The sequence below is a fragment of the Miscanthus floridulus genome, chromosome 15 (genome assembly GCF_019320115.1).
Source record: "Miscanthus floridulus cultivar M001 chromosome 15, ASM1932011v1, whole genome shotgun sequence".
In the NCBI taxonomy this organism is placed as follows: Eukaryota; Viridiplantae; Streptophyta; class Magnoliopsida; order Poales; family Poaceae; genus Miscanthus; species Miscanthus floridulus.
The window spans coordinates 63,394,757-63,407,242 of NC_089594.1; the positions used below are offsets into that span (position 1 = coordinate 63,394,757).

The following is a 12,486-nucleotide window of genomic DNA, read 5'->3' on the forward strand; positions in this document are numbered from 1 at the left end:
TTATTACTATGTGTAGTGTACGAAAGTGAGAACGTGGTAGTCAACCAAGTTGTTGAGGAAGTTAATCCACCTGTTGAGGCCGGGTTTGATATCTGTGGAACATCTCCGAAACCTGACTATTCCGTCAATCAAGGCAAGCCCCGGATGCATTTAAACCTACCTTATGTTTTACAAATTTATATCGCTTTTGCTTTCAAGTACTGCATTAAGTGATTAGGAGTTGAGTGAAAACCTAATTGGTGCAATACCAACCTTGTTTTTCCAAATCAACCTTGTTACCAGTTTTAAATTCGAGGATGTCTAATTATGCTTAGCCATGCTTAGACCGATAAAAGTCAGGTGATTACCTGTCACCTGTGAGATATAAATGGGTTTTTGGATACAACTGGCTATTTATGTTATCATGAGATATGAGCATGTGGAGTAATAAATCAAGACCGGGCGGACTCGGTGTGTGAGAGCCATAGGACATGGATGTCTTATGAGCGGGTTCTTTCCGCCTGTGTTGATTAAGAACCGTCTGTTGTTGAATTGCATGAGTTGAGACTTTGTAGTACTGGCCACATACTCCGATAAGCCTTAACTCGGCTATTCTATTATGAGAATGGCTACTCGCGCACTAGGAGTGGAGAGATGGCGGGAGTAGTGTGTACCCACGTGGCAATGGGCTGGATTGGTGGAGTACTATGCTCTCGGGTGGCGCGGACCCATTCTTGTTTTAGAGGATCTGAGGGTAGGTTGGTATATGTAGGTTAGGGACATGCATATGTCGTGTGGTTGGGAATCCCTAGCTAGGTTATAATCGGTTTGAATCGTCGTTGCTCCTCGGTTATGGAGACTCAACTCACTGTTCATCATCGTAGTTAATAAATGAAACTTGAGGAAGATTTGAGAAAGGATTTGATATGAAGTTCATGATCTCAATACAGATCGTGGCAGATTCATATATGATTTTGATGAGGGTTATATGTTGAAAGAAAGAATCTTGTTAGAGAGCTTTTACGCAAAAGAACTTTGATTCTTGCTAAAGCCTTACCTTGAATCCCCAAGCCTGCATTCCTGAGTCGTCTTTGTTTTTACTTCGGTTAAGTCTTGTTGAGTACTTTTGTACTTAGGGTTCTTTAACCCTTGTTGCAGGTGAGCCTCATGAGTAGGTCTGCTTTGGACCGTGCTGCATGACAGTTTTTCAAATTGATGATGACAAGTAAATGTGTGGCCCTTGGGCAGGGCACTTTAATTGTGTGTTATGTTTTATGTTACTAAAGCTACTCTACTACTATGGTTTGTAATAATAATCGCACTTGGTTTGCAAGATTTGAAACAACTATTTTGTAACTAAGTTATTGTAAGACTTCCGCTATTTTACTCTGATGTATATTAATGAATAAACTATTGTAATACTACGATGACTCTGTAATAGGATCCTGCTCGGAAAAATCATGGATGATTCGGGGTTCTCCGAGGACACCTAATAGTCTTCTTAAGTTACCGGGAACATATGCATAGTCATCAGAGGTTATTGGACAGTGACATGTGCATGTGGGCCCTATAATTTAGGAGGTTCTGCCACACAAAGTGCTCGCTCCAAAGTACACGGGGTGAGTGGTCGACTTTGTGTAAGCGTGGTGCTTATACATTGTTTACCTGTGGATACACCCTATATTCTGGGCCATGTGGTAGATCATGGATGTGACACTCCCATTGAGTCCTTTGTAGTCCACTCCCCGATATAGGTAGCACGTAGGATGTGGTTACAAAGGAAGGGCAAGCTCTGTTCTTAATCTTCCTTAGTAATATCCCTTAAGTGTAGATATAAAGATGATCTTAGCCATGACTACTAGGTATAATTTCACTAATCAATGTATGCTTTGACTTGTAATTAAGAATGACTTAGGAATTATTCCTCTAATATTATACCTGATCATGCTAATACCATAGAAAGGAGTACTATGAGTGATTTATCATCATCATTGATCAATACTTATCATATCTCTTGTCCTATGACTTTCCCCTATTATGAGTAGAATATTGGCTATGGTTTACTTCTCCATCAATGGTATAAGTTATCAATACTTGTCCATGCTAGACCTTCCCTATGGTAAAATATAAATAACGATACCTAGAATACTCTCGGGTGAAGTGCTACAATGGTATAATTATCTGTGCGGTTGCAGATTCCTTTTCATTCATATATCTTTATATTCTTTCTAGTCACATAAAATGATAAAGTGCTACTTAGTATCATTCTAGTAGTGATTCTAGGCATCACCAACAAGCATCTCTGGCAAATTCACTAGGGATGACAACCTAGTAAAGTAATGTTAGGAGATGTAGGTAATTAATAGGTGTCTACTAAAATAAGTGACAAGTTAATAAATACCAATAGTTTTCTAGAGGCCACATGGTTGCCGCAGGTGCCAGCATGGATCTCCTTGAGTATCTTCTTGCCTTCTTCCACGGAGACACACTTCTGGAGTAGCTCCTCTTTGGCGTTTTTGCGGTTCAACTTCCCTTCAACTAGGACATAATGCTTACTATGGTGGGTAAGGCGTTCTCTCTCTGTGTTGCCGATCGGGATGTCTACAGTGGTGAGGTATATGATGAAAGGTTCCCTCCAATCACTGCTCGGCCTAGGGACCATTGTGACTATCTGCTTAGCAGGTGTTTTTTCTTCAACACCTTCTTGTTCCTGCTTAACGGAAGGGGCCACAAGGTCCTGGATGAATACTCTGGCTAGAACTTCAGCCCGGGTTGATCCTATCCTTGACAGCTCATTGGCTGCTTGATTATTGGCCCAGACCACATGGTGGTATTCAATGCCATAGAATTTATCTTCTAACTTTCTTATCACGGTGCAGTAAGCATCCATCTTCTCATTGGTGCAATTCCAATCCTTGTTGAGCTGATTGATCACGAGTGCAGAGTCATCGTACACTTGGAGGCATTTAACGCTGAGCTCAACAGCTATATGGAGACCATGAAGTGTCACCTCATATTCAGCGGTATTATTGGATGCTCGAAAGTGTTGGCAGAGGACGTAGTGAAGCTTATCTCCTGATGGCGAGATGAATTTTATGCCTGCCCTAGTGCCATTGAGGTTGAGAGACCCGTCGAAGTATATGGTCCAGTGCTTGGGGTGGTCGACCGAAATAGGAGTCTGCATATCTGTCCACTAAGTGATGAAGTCGGCGAGTGCCTGCGACTTGATCGTGTGGCGAAGCCGGAAGTCGATGGTATAGATGCCGAGCTTGACCACCCATTTAATGATGCAGCCATAGGTTCCATGTTGTGGAGGATGTCACCGAGTGGGTACTCAGTGACTACCACAATGTGGTAGGCATCAAAGTAGTGATGGAGCTTCTGGGATGTGATCAAGATGGCGTACAACAACTTCTAGACCTAGGGGTAGCGAGTCTTAGACTCATTTAGGACCTCATCGATGAAGTAGACTAGGCGCTGGACCTTGTATGCGTGTCTGGCCTCTTCTCTTTCAATAATGATGGCGGTGCTGACTACTCGGTTGGTTGCTGCGATGTAGATTAGTAGGGTTTCATCCTTTTGGGGGACGGTCATGATCAGAGGTGTGGTGAGGAACCACTTGAGCTCGACGAATGCCTTGTCTGCATCCTCCGACCATACAAATTTCTCTTGAGCCTAGAGTAGCTTGAAGAAGGGAGTCCCTTTTTGCCTAGATGGGATATGAAATGACTTAAACCCGGCATGCACCCCATTAGCTTCTAGACATCCTTGATGCAAGTCAGTGGCTTCATGTTGGTCACCACTGCTGTCTTCTCTAGGTTGGCTTCGATGCCATGGTGACTGACGATGTTGCCTAGCAGGATAACGGATGGAACACCAAAAATGCAGTTTGTGGGATTTAGCTTCCATCGGTATACTTTCAAGGCTTTGAAAACTTCGGTGAGGTCGGCGATGAGGGTGTTAGCAGTCTTAGACTTAACTACCATGTCATTGACATAAGCCTTGACATTCTTCCTGATCTGGTCCTTGAGGCAGCGCTGGATGGCTCTTTGATAAGTCACACCCATGTTCTTGATCCCGAAGGACATGGTTGTGTAGCAGTAGGCACCGAAGGGCATATTGAACAATGTCTTGATCTGGTCTTCTTCCTTCAACGTGATCTGGTGATAACTAATGTAGCAATCTAAAAATCATAGGAGCTCGCAACCGGCTATAGAATCTACAACCTCGTCAATGCGAGGTAGGCCAAAGGGGTCTTTAGGGCAGTGTTTGTTGAGATCTGTGTAATCAACACACATTCCCCTTTCTTTATTCTTTTTTCTTACAAGAATCGAGTTGGGTAACCACTCCAGATGATACACCCCTTTAATAAAACCGCCAGCTAAGAGCCGTGTTATTTCTACCCTAATGGCCTCCTTTTTGTCCTGTGTGAATCATCGAAGCTTCTGCTTGATCGGCTTGGCGGTCGCTGAGACATTTAAGGAGTGCTCGATCAGCTCCCAAGGCACATCGGACATGTCCATAGGTTTCCATGTGAACACATCGACATGCTCCCTAAGGAAGCTGATGAGCACATCTTCCTATTTAGGTTTGAGGCCAGCCTTGATCCGAGTAGTCTTAGACTGGTCACCGGGGATGAGGGCCACTTCCTTCACCTTCTTGGACTTGGTTGATGCTCAGGCGGCCTCCATGGTTGGGATCTCCATGTCCTCTGGAGAGATCTGCTATGAAATCACAATGCAGTCCTACGTGCGGATGGAGATGTTAGTTGCCTCAACGAGCGTGAAGCTTTCCTTCTCATAGTTGTATGCGACATTGAGGTTGGTGTGTAGGGAGAGGACCCCCTGCTCCATCGGCATCTTTAGCACCAGGTACATATAGTGCGGCACGGCCATGAACTTGGCAAGAGCTGGTCAATCGAGGATGGCATGGTACGCCATGTTGAAATCGGCGACAAGGAAGTTGACGTAATTGACATGGAAGTGCTTGGCGGTGCCGAACTAAACTGATAGTGTAATCTATCCCAAGGGTAGGGATGCCTTCCCAGGAACAATTCCCTAGAATGGAGAGTCCATGGGGGTGAGGTCTTCTTTGTTGAGCCCTAGCTCCTCTAGAGATCCAGCGAAGAGGATGTTGATGGCACTCCCTCTGTCGATGAGGACATTCTAGAAGCACATGTCCTTGATTATGGGATCAAGGATGAGTGGGAAACACCATGTGTATGGGATGTTCGACCATTGATCGGCCCTAGAGAAGGTGATCAGGTGCTCCGACCAGTTGAGGTACGTGGGGTCAGCGATGGGGCCATCATATGTAGCGATCGACATGACGCGTCAGACTACAAGCTTCTGCTCCCACTTGTCTTCGGAGATAGCTCTCCCACCAAAGATGGCAGCAACGGTCTTGGTGGGGTTCTAGTATGTGGGGCCCTTGTTCTTGCCTCATTCTCTACCTCTTCGGTCTCATCATCGTCACACCGTGGCTTCTTCAATGGTTTGCCACCAAGCGCTGTCTTCAGGCCTCTACACTCTCACATGGTGCGCTTGGCATCCTTATGGATAGGGCATGGGCCATCCAACAGCTTGCCGAAGTCAGCGTTGTAGGTGCTCTTGGCACGTGCATTGAAGGTGTTGATGGAGTTATCAGGCCGGCGGCGGTAGCCTTGTCTGCCTCTTGAGCTATCTAGGCAATCGTCACACCAAGGCTCATGGTCATCTTGGCGGCGGTCACGGTCGTCGTAGCGGTCTTGATCGTCACAGCAGCGGTCATGGTCGTCGTAGCGCCTGTCTTCATGATGGTTGTCATTGCGGTGCTGGTGGTGAGCAGAGCGGGCAGCCTGTTCGGCTTCTTCGGCATCGGCGTATCCATTTGTTGTTTGTATCAGTTCACCGATGGTTGTGGGCATGTTGTGGTATATCTTGGCATGGAACTGCTCATGCCAGAGCCCTTTGGTGAAAGCGGAGATGGCCTCGGCATCAGTGATGTTGGGAACATAATTTCTTGTCCTTGAGAAGCGCCTGATGAAGTCACATAGGGACTCCCTGGAGGATTCGTGAAGCTTCTCTAGTTCATACATGGTGCCGGGCTGCTCGCACGTAGCTATGTAATTATTGGTGAAGACTTTCTTGAGGTCGTGCTAAGATCGGATGAAGTTCTCCCATAGGCTAAGGAGCCAGTTGTTTGCAGACTGGTTAAGCATGATGGGAAGATAGTTTGCCATGACATCTTCATCTCCACCTATGGCTTTCATGGCAATCTCATATAGAGTTAGCCACTGAGCGGGATTGGCCTTTCCATCATAGGTGTTAACACCAATAACCTTGAAACCCATAGGCCACCGAACAGCTCAGAACCTTTCTATGAAGGGGCAAAGTCCTAATGCGTCGGTAGGGAGTGGTGCTTGACGGGCAGCAAATCCCTCATGTTCGACATCGAATTGCCGAAGACGCTCCATCTCTACTTCGTAGCATGCGGACATGCTATTTTTGATGTGGTCGCAGACATTTGCGATGGCATTGATGTGGTCACGAAGGTTGCGAGGGTGGGGTTGATTGACCTCCTGGTTGTGGTTGTTGCCCTAACCTTCCTAGGGGCGTGGAGGGCGGCCGTCGTGGCATGAATGAGCTTCATAGTTGCCTTTGGATCCTCTATAGAGGTAGGGACCTCTAGCCTGAGGTCTTGGGCCCTTAGCGCCATGATGCTGGCCTCCTCCATCATGGCAAGAGTGGCAACTATGAGTTGACGAGGTGGAATAAGATGGGGCATCTTTTTGGAACTCGTTGACATGGACTTGCACGACTATGATATGTGCTCAGACCTTCTCAACCTTTGGAGTGTGAGGGAGTTTATTGAGCTCATTGAACGTGATGGCTAGATTAGCGCATGGAGTCTAGTAGACTGGTTGGTCACCCACCATGTCAAATGCCTCCTCCAGATTATGTTGATGGCAGGGCCAGCCATGACCATCCTCGTCGGCCCCTTGGGCTGCTTCTGCATCTCGACGATGTTGGTGATCGACGTTCTTCGCTAGACATGCTTCGCGCTCTTCAGCGGTTTTGCCATCCTTGGTGACGCTGTCATGGCTAATGTGGAAAATCATGGCCCCGAACCCTAGAGGGAAAGTAGAGAAACTTGATACGGTCTTGGTTGAGCCCTCAGAATAATCATCGGGGCTCTCATTCAGAACGTTGTGGAGAAATTCGTTCAAAAGAGGGGAATCATCCAAGAGCTGGTGAATAGCCACCATGTTGACCACAGGCGTGCGCTGACCGGAGTCAGTTGGGTCGATCATATAGAGGTCGGTGACGTGATCACGTCCGATGTGGTCGACGAAGAGGTGGTGGATGGTGTTCTGGTACAAAGATCCTACACCCTCTAGCCCGAAGGGATAGGGCTTCGATGGGTTCTCCATCGAGGCCTCATAAGTTGGCCTAGCGTAGGCTGATAGCGGGAAGTGGTCGGCGCCACGCCATGCGCCCCTCTAGAGTAGCCATGCGCCTCGGTCATAGCAGCATGGTGATCTTGAAGTGCAGGAAAGTCGTCGCTCACTCTGGATTGAGCTAAGACCAAATTCATGAGGAGCTGACATTCCGCTAAGTGGTCTGTGACCCGATCGATGGATGCGATCAGATCATCATTGCTGATAGATCTCCTAACCCAGCGGCGGGGCACCGGGATCAAAGATGTCATTGTAGGTGTTGGCGTGATTGGTGCAAGGTGATCCTACACCGCCACCATGATCTCCCCGGTGCCATCGGGGCCAATGACCCAGGTCATGGATCCAACCATGAAGATCTAGCCTAGCTCGGGAAGGGCAATGGAGCTCAGAAAGGTGACCATCTGGTTCGCCATGAATTCAACACGCACACCCCATACCTGGCATGCCACTATCGATGAAATCTAGTCGGCAGTGTATCGAGGGGTATGCCCATGGTAGTAGATGAATTGGAGGAGGTGCACGTGAGGGAACCGGACAGTGACACTGAACATAAGAGACAGCGATTAGGCAGGTTCAGGCCACCGACTTGGTGTAATACCCTATGTCTTGTGTCTTTCGGTGGGTTGTATTGCGTATGATCAGATGAAAACGAGGGGGTCCCTACCCGCTTTATATAGCCTAGGGGGTAGGGTTATAGATTGGTTGTTTCTATCCTGATCGGTTTACAAGATAGGAAGTTACAAATATTACGGGATCTAGCATATCCAAACAGATCATCCTTGATCGCCAAGGATCTTCACGCAGTCTTGCGAAGCACACCGATCTGTGTCATGCTCCACACGGCGTAGTCTTGTGGACTGGGCCTCCCCTAGCGGCTCAGCCCATGTATAGCCCTGTGGGTATCGGGGGTCATACCCCCACAGTTCGTCTAACAAGTTATTAGCCGCTAGGTTTCCTCGGTAAGCAAATGTAGGACCCCCTTTTGAATGGCACAATTCCTTTGTGGGTATACACATAGGAATAGAGGCTGTCCTATACCCATCATGTCAAGCCCCTTTTGCGCCATAAAGGTAACCACTAACAAGGTAGAAAAGGTCCTTCTACTGAACTAAAGCCAGAGCCATATAGCACTCATGGTTGTATTGTAAGTCCCGAATTTTGTTGACAGATAAGTCCTTATGATTCCATATTGCTAAAAAGCTCATTTTAAACATCATTGCATATGCCATTAGCCAATATTATGGAGCTTTCATCATTAAGTAGACATCATCTAGCAAAGCTATCCATATCCATAAACCCCATAGGTATCAAGGATCAAGATAACAATGTGCTCGGATAAAATCCTTAAGGGTTGATCAAGTTAGACACATGCATGGATGTAGTGGCATTAATGGTGAATAGGTATCAAGGAAAGCCTCATATTATACTTGCCTTAACACTTGCTCAAACTTCCTCATACTTTGCTTCTAGTCATCACCTTATGATCTTCAGCGCTCACAAATGGTTCTTGTTCTACTCGTAACAAGCACCATGAATAGGCAAACATACAAGCAATGAATAAAAGCAACTAAGAATAGTACAACACATAAGGTAAAACAACATACTAAAATAGAGCTAATGCTACGGTCACGAGATCATAAGAAACGCCGATAACAAAACTATCGTTAAAAAGAAACGACTATCAGGAGTTTTATATTATAAAAAGAAAACAAACAACTACAAGCTTGGTTTATTTTAGTTAAATAAAACCATAGGAAATTTATTAACTCATATTACACAAATCTTATTTAAAAACCGAGTTGAAGTTAATCATATTTTATCTTATAAATATTATCACATAATTTATTAAGTTAAACTTTAACTTTGCAAAAGGAAATAAGCATGTGAGAGCATCTAATTCAAATTTTGAATATGAAACGTGTTTAAACTAACCAAATTATAATTAGAAACACATATGTTAACATTAATGTAATTAATATTTATTTATGAAAGATCTACATTTACTTACGTTGCTTTTAGTTATAAAATTGGTTACATGTATATTAAACAATTTAATATTTAACCATATACATAAAATCACATGACATGAAAATGATGACACTAGTATGTAGATCACATCGATACGAATCTAACGCAACTGGAAGGAAGCAAAACAGAATTAAAATGATTAAACTAGGCCTAATCTCATTTGGTGGCAAAACTGTAATTAACTGCATCTTCTGCCTTGGTCTTCTTCGATGGTACGCACGTACAGGACAGGGCCACCATGGCCATGGGGATGGAGCTCTAGCCTTGGGGAGGGACAGGCAGGGCCGGGGCGGCAGGCGGCCTCTACCGGCGGCGTGACGCCGGCACACGCAGGAACGGCCCCACCGTGGCTAGGCTGGGCCCACCCGGGTGCCATGGCCGACCGGCGCTGCTACCTGCACGTGCGTAGCGTAGGGGAACACGCAAATGGGCAAACCAGGACATGGGGAAGGGGAGCCGTGGGGCTGCGGGTGCGGCCAGGGGCGCACGACCAAGATGGAGTACGAGATGTCCGGAGACAATGACGACGAAGAAGAAGAGCATCCATGGAAGAGCTCGACGAAAAAGAGGAAGAAGGGTTAGGAAAGGATGAATGGATCACGGATTTGTGAATCAAAGAGCGAGATGGTGTAGAGGCGATAGAGACGAACCTCTGAGTGGTGACGGTTACCGCAGAGGACACCGGAGATGGCCAAAAAACCTCGCCGAAGGTTCGCCGGAGCTCTAGGGTTCCAAAGCCAGCGATAGATTTGGAACGCTACGGGTGGCGGCTCGTGAAACTGAATTCAGATTTGGAACTAGCGCATCAAAGAGATCGCCGACATATATATAGTGATAGGGTTTGAGGTCGGTGAAAAAATGAGATATTTTATTTTCGGATTTAATTAATTTCATGAATAAAATAAATCTAGAAAAGTCCAGAATTGATATTTAAGCCTCGAAAATTACTCCGAAAGCTCCTAAAATTCGGGGAAAATTCTTAGAGATATTATGTACATGAGGAACCCAAATAAATTATTTGGAGCTGATGAAAATATATTTTGGAGCATCTCAAAATTAGATTTTGCTCGCAGAAAGGTGGAAACAAGTTCCAGAAAAGCCGGAAAAATTACAAAGAAGTTTGTAGAGATTGATTGGCGGACAAGGAACTCAAAGGAGTGATTTGGGTTACAAAGAAAAGATTTTGAGAAGCTCCAAAAAAAGCTTAAGCTGAGAATTAAGGAACTTGATTGCAGAAAAAGATAAAAACGTGCCGGAGAAGAAAGATCGACCTACTAAACGCATTTTAAAAACTTTGCTCACTCTTAGCACACAATAAGTAACAAGCAAACATCACGTCAAACAAAAGTTCCTCAAATTAATGTAGAAAAATTAGAAAACCACACTTTTCTGTATCTAAATTGGCAGAAACTTAAATTGATCTTGTCAAGTTTTAAACAAATATCCAAACCATTTATTTTATTTAGTGTTTTGTATTCACAACCTAAAACAAGAAATTTTGGGGTGTGATAACTCGTCCGATCGACGCGACCGGACTCAGGAGGAGTGTCCGGTCCGAAGCCTGGCCCATTATCAATCTCAGGTGCGTGTTTCAACGGTCAGCTTCAATGGTAACTAAGTACTGACCGGGCTCTACCACGAGAGTCCGATCTGGACCGAGAGTCGGGTCCGATCGGTGCTGAAAATGCCCATCCCAAGGACCAATGGCCCTATTTGCTTGGGGGCCTATAAATACCCCCATGGCTGGCCATTTTAGGTGTGTGAGAGCCCAAGGAATTGTTCTATGAGTTGAGACTCAACCTTAGTTGCTCTAGCCACCAAAAGTGCTTAGTGAATTATTAGGTAATTAGCGTAGGTGCTTTGCAAAGTTCTTAAATTAGTTAGAGCACCGCTTAGCGCTTGATCTAGGTTTAGGCCTAGTGTTTAGTGAGGTTTGCATACCTCTTATCTCTCAGTGCTTGCACGCACCATTTTTGTACTCGGTAGGGCTTGTAAGTCTTGCGGGACAACACCAACCGTGCTTGTGGTGTGGCCGCCACCGGGTAAGGAGGGAACAAGGCCAGCAGGCGATTCGGCCGGAAGCTTGATAGTGAAGACGGCTAGGAGCGGTCCAGGAGAGGCTTGCCGGAAGGTAAACCGGAGACCCACTTGCTCGTGGGGAAGGCCCGGGGCTATCTACGAAGTTACCCGACCAAGAGCTTGGCCTTTGCAAGGGATTCCTTGTGAGGGGCTCCAACGACGAATAGGGGGAAGCTTGAGCGCTTCTCGATACCTCGGTAAAAATACCGGAGTCTTTGACGACGGGAGTTTGCATCTCTACCTCATCTTTAGCTTCCGCATTTATTGTATGTACCTTGGTTGTGTGCTTACTTTCCTAGCTTAGTTTATTAAGCTAATTGATAGAATTGGAACCTACGGTGCATAACTTTTTTGCGGTAGAGATAGCAACACAACTAGCAAAACCTTAGTTGTACATTTAGATAGATTACTATGTTGCATAGGTTTTGACTAGGTGGAATTAGAGGCCATAGTTAGAAGTAGAATTTTAAGTTGCCTAATTCACCTCCCCTCTTTGTCATCATGGTCCACTTACAATATTAATCTGAAATGGCTAGGTAACGTTCAGCTGATTACTTTGAGAGGATCGAAGCTGATTGCAACCTGGACTCCTGGTCTTCCTTAAAATAGTATTACGTGGTGCTAGATAATACGATGTTCAACTGAATGTTTTTTTTTATTACCTGGTCTTCCTTAAAATAGTAGGAGGGGTTGCTCCCTACTGAAATTTATTTAAACACAAGTTAAAAGTCGCAGATACAGGCAGTTGAGATGACACTACAATGAGTCACCTCTAGATATCAAGTTTGTAGAGGCCGTTCTGTGTCACACTGATGACCAACTGATGTCTAAGCGACTAGCAGATCTAATTGAATGAGACCAACAGAACTTTCTTCGTAATATGATGAATCTATGCCATGATTCAGCTTTCAAGTTTATAAAATAAGTCCTGGCTTCAGACCACTTCATAGGATGTAGCAGTC

General features: G+C 45.3%; 1 protein-coding gene across 1 annotated transcript; it reads right to left on the reverse strand.

The window, feature by feature from the left end:
- Nucleotides 1-2,338: 2,338 nt before the first annotated feature.
- LOC136507549 (uncharacterized) lies at nt 2,339-3,163 on the reverse strand. Its single transcript, XM_066502232.1, has one exon. The coding sequence runs from the start codon at nt 3,161-3,163 to the stop codon at nt 2,339-2,341; it is 825 nt and encodes a 274-aa protein (XP_066358329.1).
- Nucleotides 3,164-12,486: the final 9,323 nt, after the last annotated feature.

Excerpts from the sequence above, each read along its gene's own strand:
- LOC136507549 (XM_066502232.1), bottom strand. The coding sequence starts at position 3,163 with ATGCAGACTCCTATTTCGGTCGACCACCCCAAGCACTGGACCATATAC.